We start from the raw sequence: 2,803 nt of genomic DNA, 5'->3' as shown, positions 1-2,803 counted from the left end.
GTGGGGGGTTAGGGGTAGGGGTTGGGGGTGAGGGGTGGCAATCCCCTACCGGAAAGGACTGTCCTTAAACAGGGTGCTCTGGCTCCCCGCCACTGAGCTCCCGCCACTGCTGCTGCCGCCGTCATCGTCCCCCTGGGAGTAGCGGGTGAGGCGCTGGCTTCGACGAGACATGATGAGGTGGGATGGGGACCCGTCCCCTAAAGAGAGTCTTGGGAGAGAAAGGAGGGCCGGTGAGGCTTGGGGCTGTGCTAGACCCTACCTGGCGGAGGAGAGACAAAGCATTTTCGCCTTCAAAACAGCCAGCGATGTGGGAGACAGCGCTCCCCACCCCCCTGCAGCCCGCACCTGCCATGGGCTCACTCGGTGCCCAGGCAGCCTCTTTCCACCAGGTTTGCTAATTTTCAGTTTATCTGTCACTGAGCTCCGTGAGAGCCAGAACTGTCCTTCCGCAGCCTTCGGCATGTGGCACACGAGAGGCACAGGCGATGCTACATGAATGTCTCGATCACTGCTGCCCGCACAGACCCCCAGCCCGGCCTCTCCACTGCACGCCTCTCCCTAGAGCAGGGGCCACTCCCATCCTCGCCGTTTCTGGGGGGAACAGGCTTTCCTTTTCTTTCCTGTAGCTCTACTCATGGGCCAGGGCCCCAGACAAACGGACTCCAGAGACCTGTTCCCGCCCCAGCCCCCTGCGCTCTAACAGGGGCTGTACGCTGGGTCCCCTCGGCTAGTTACTGTCCCGCCACATCAGGACATCTCGTCGTCATGGTGATGATAAAACACTCAGTAAATGCCTCCTAGGTACCTGGCTCCTACAAATCCATTTCTGATCCTACAAGCAAGGGAGACATCATTAGTGCCATCGTACAGCGGAGGAGACAGGGACACAGCTGATGGGTGACTTGCCCACAGCCACCCAGCCCCTAAGTGACTGAGCCGGGTTTTGAGCTCAGGTCTGACGGGTGACAGGGCTGGCTCTTTCCACCCCACCGTGAAGCGTTCAGGTTGTTTCAGGAGTGTGGTGTGCGGCCCCAACTAGTGTCTCTGTAGCCTCAAATATGTTCCGAACAGGCTGTAGATAAAGTTGTTACACAACAGCTATTTGTTAACAAACTAACAAAGCGGGCAGTGGAGCAGCAGTGTGGGAACCAAGGCTCCATGACTGATGACGCAAGGGAGGCCCGGGTGAAAGGCCTGGCAAAAGGTGCTGCTCTGCGCTGGCCGGCGTGGCTCAGTGGAAAGAGCGTAGGCCTGCGGGATGGGGGGCCGGGGCCTGCAGACTGAAGGGTACTGGGCTCAATTCCGGTCAAGGGCAGGTACCTTGTTTGCAGGCTCCGGCCCTGGATGGAGCGTGTTCGAAGGCAACTAATTGATGTGTCTGTCTCTCTCCCTTCCACTCTCGCTAAAAATCAATGGAAAAATATCCTCAGGTGAGGATTAACAACAAGAACAAGAACAAATGTGAGCTCTTCTTTAAAAAACAAAAAACACGTGCGGCCCTGCCACCCGAGGACTAATAAGCTCCAGAAACCCAAAATCAAAATCTCGATTACAACGTGGAGTGTCACCGTCCACCGCCGCCTCTGCCGGCCGTTACAGCCACGGCGACCTCGCCCCTCGAGAGGGCCTGGTCCCCGACACCTGCTCTCCCTTCCAAGACTCCTGGCTGCGGTTTAAATGACTAGTTCTCTCTGACACATCCCGACTCAGGCTACAGAAGCCAGAAGGTCTGGTCGGCCCGGCTGGCGGATTCGGCAAAGTCCTCTTCTGAAAAGCGAGCAGCCTCCCGTCCTGGCCTCACTGGCGTCTTCTCGGTGGGACGTCTACCTGGCGTCTCCCTCTGGTTCTAGCCGGGCTTGGCAAAGGGCTGCCGGTAGGAGCCGAAGCAGGAAGTGGGCCTGGGTTCTGGTCTCTATTCCACTCCTTATATGGTAACTCCCTCCCCTACTGCCCTCCCCACCTGAGGCTCCAGCTGCCCACAGCCCCTCCTCTTAACTCCCGCCCCACTGAGTGGAGGCCTCCGCTCTGGGGTAGAAACAAAGCAATGTGTTTACACAATACTGGAGGCCGGGCGGCGAGAATATACATATTCATATGGACTTGGGGGGGGGGGGCGCTGAAACTGTCAGCGCCTGCAGCCTCCCGAGCGCCCCGGTGGCATGCTATCAATGGAAAAATATGTGCAACTGAGTTTTCACCGGAGGAAGAAGGTCAAGGCTCCTCCTCCGAAACAAAACCGGAGATGAGCCTCCGGACGCTCCCGTCTTTTGCATATGAGAGTAGACAACGCCCCCAACACACCGGGCCAGGGAAGAAACCGCAGCTAAAACGCCCTCCCCGCTTCAGCGCTGAGCAACATCCTTCTCTCAGAGCCACCTTCCTCCATGCCCGTCACTAACTTACAGGGCAGGATCTGCCCCGTGTTCAGACTTGATGCAGATCTCGGATCTCTCCCGCGGGCCATTTCCACGCGGGGCACTCCCCGCGGCCTGGACCGCTCCAGGTGCCGCACCCCCCACTCCCTGAACCGTAGGGATGTTTACACGCCTCCCCGGCTTCTCTGCTCCAGGTCGCACTCCCGCCCCCTACTTGTCGTCTGGGCTCTTTTTAGAACTCGGCCAAATGGGCTGCTCCTATTCCGAGTTGGGAAAGGCGGAGGCCGAGAACTGCCTGTCCCTGGACGCTGCCCGACTGGCACGAGAACATGGGCACTGCCCTGGGCCGGCTGGAGGCAGCCGGGTCCTCCCCCTCCTCCTCCCGGAGGTTCTGCCCCGGGAAGTCCCGCCTGGAGACATCCGCCCTC

General features: G+C 59.2%; 1 protein-coding gene across 1 annotated transcript in view; it reads right to left on the bottom strand.

The window, feature by feature from the left end:
- SUN2 (Sad1 and UNC84 domain containing 2) overlaps positions 1–2,535 on the bottom strand; it is a 14,818-nt gene extending 12,283 nt beyond the window's left edge. Inside the window, exons 1-2 of the mRNA XM_015568752.1 lie at positions 2,404–2,535; positions 50–208 (exon numbers count right to left, since the gene is read on the bottom strand). Coding sequence (XP_015424238.1) covers positions 50–171 — 122 coding nt within the window. The 5' untranslated portion in view covers positions 172–208; positions 2,404–2,535. The remainder of the gene's footprint in view (positions 1–49; positions 209–2,403) is intronic.
- Between the last annotated feature and the right edge of the window lie 268 nt (positions 2,536–2,803).

Source organism: Myotis davidii, unplaced genomic scaffold (assembly GCF_000327345.1).
Source record: "Myotis davidii unplaced genomic scaffold, ASM32734v1 scaffold2370, whole genome shotgun sequence".
NCBI classification, from domain to species: domain Eukaryota; kingdom Metazoa; phylum Chordata; class Mammalia; order Chiroptera; family Vespertilionidae; genus Myotis; species Myotis davidii.
This window is presented reverse-complemented; position numbering and strand designations above follow the sequence as displayed.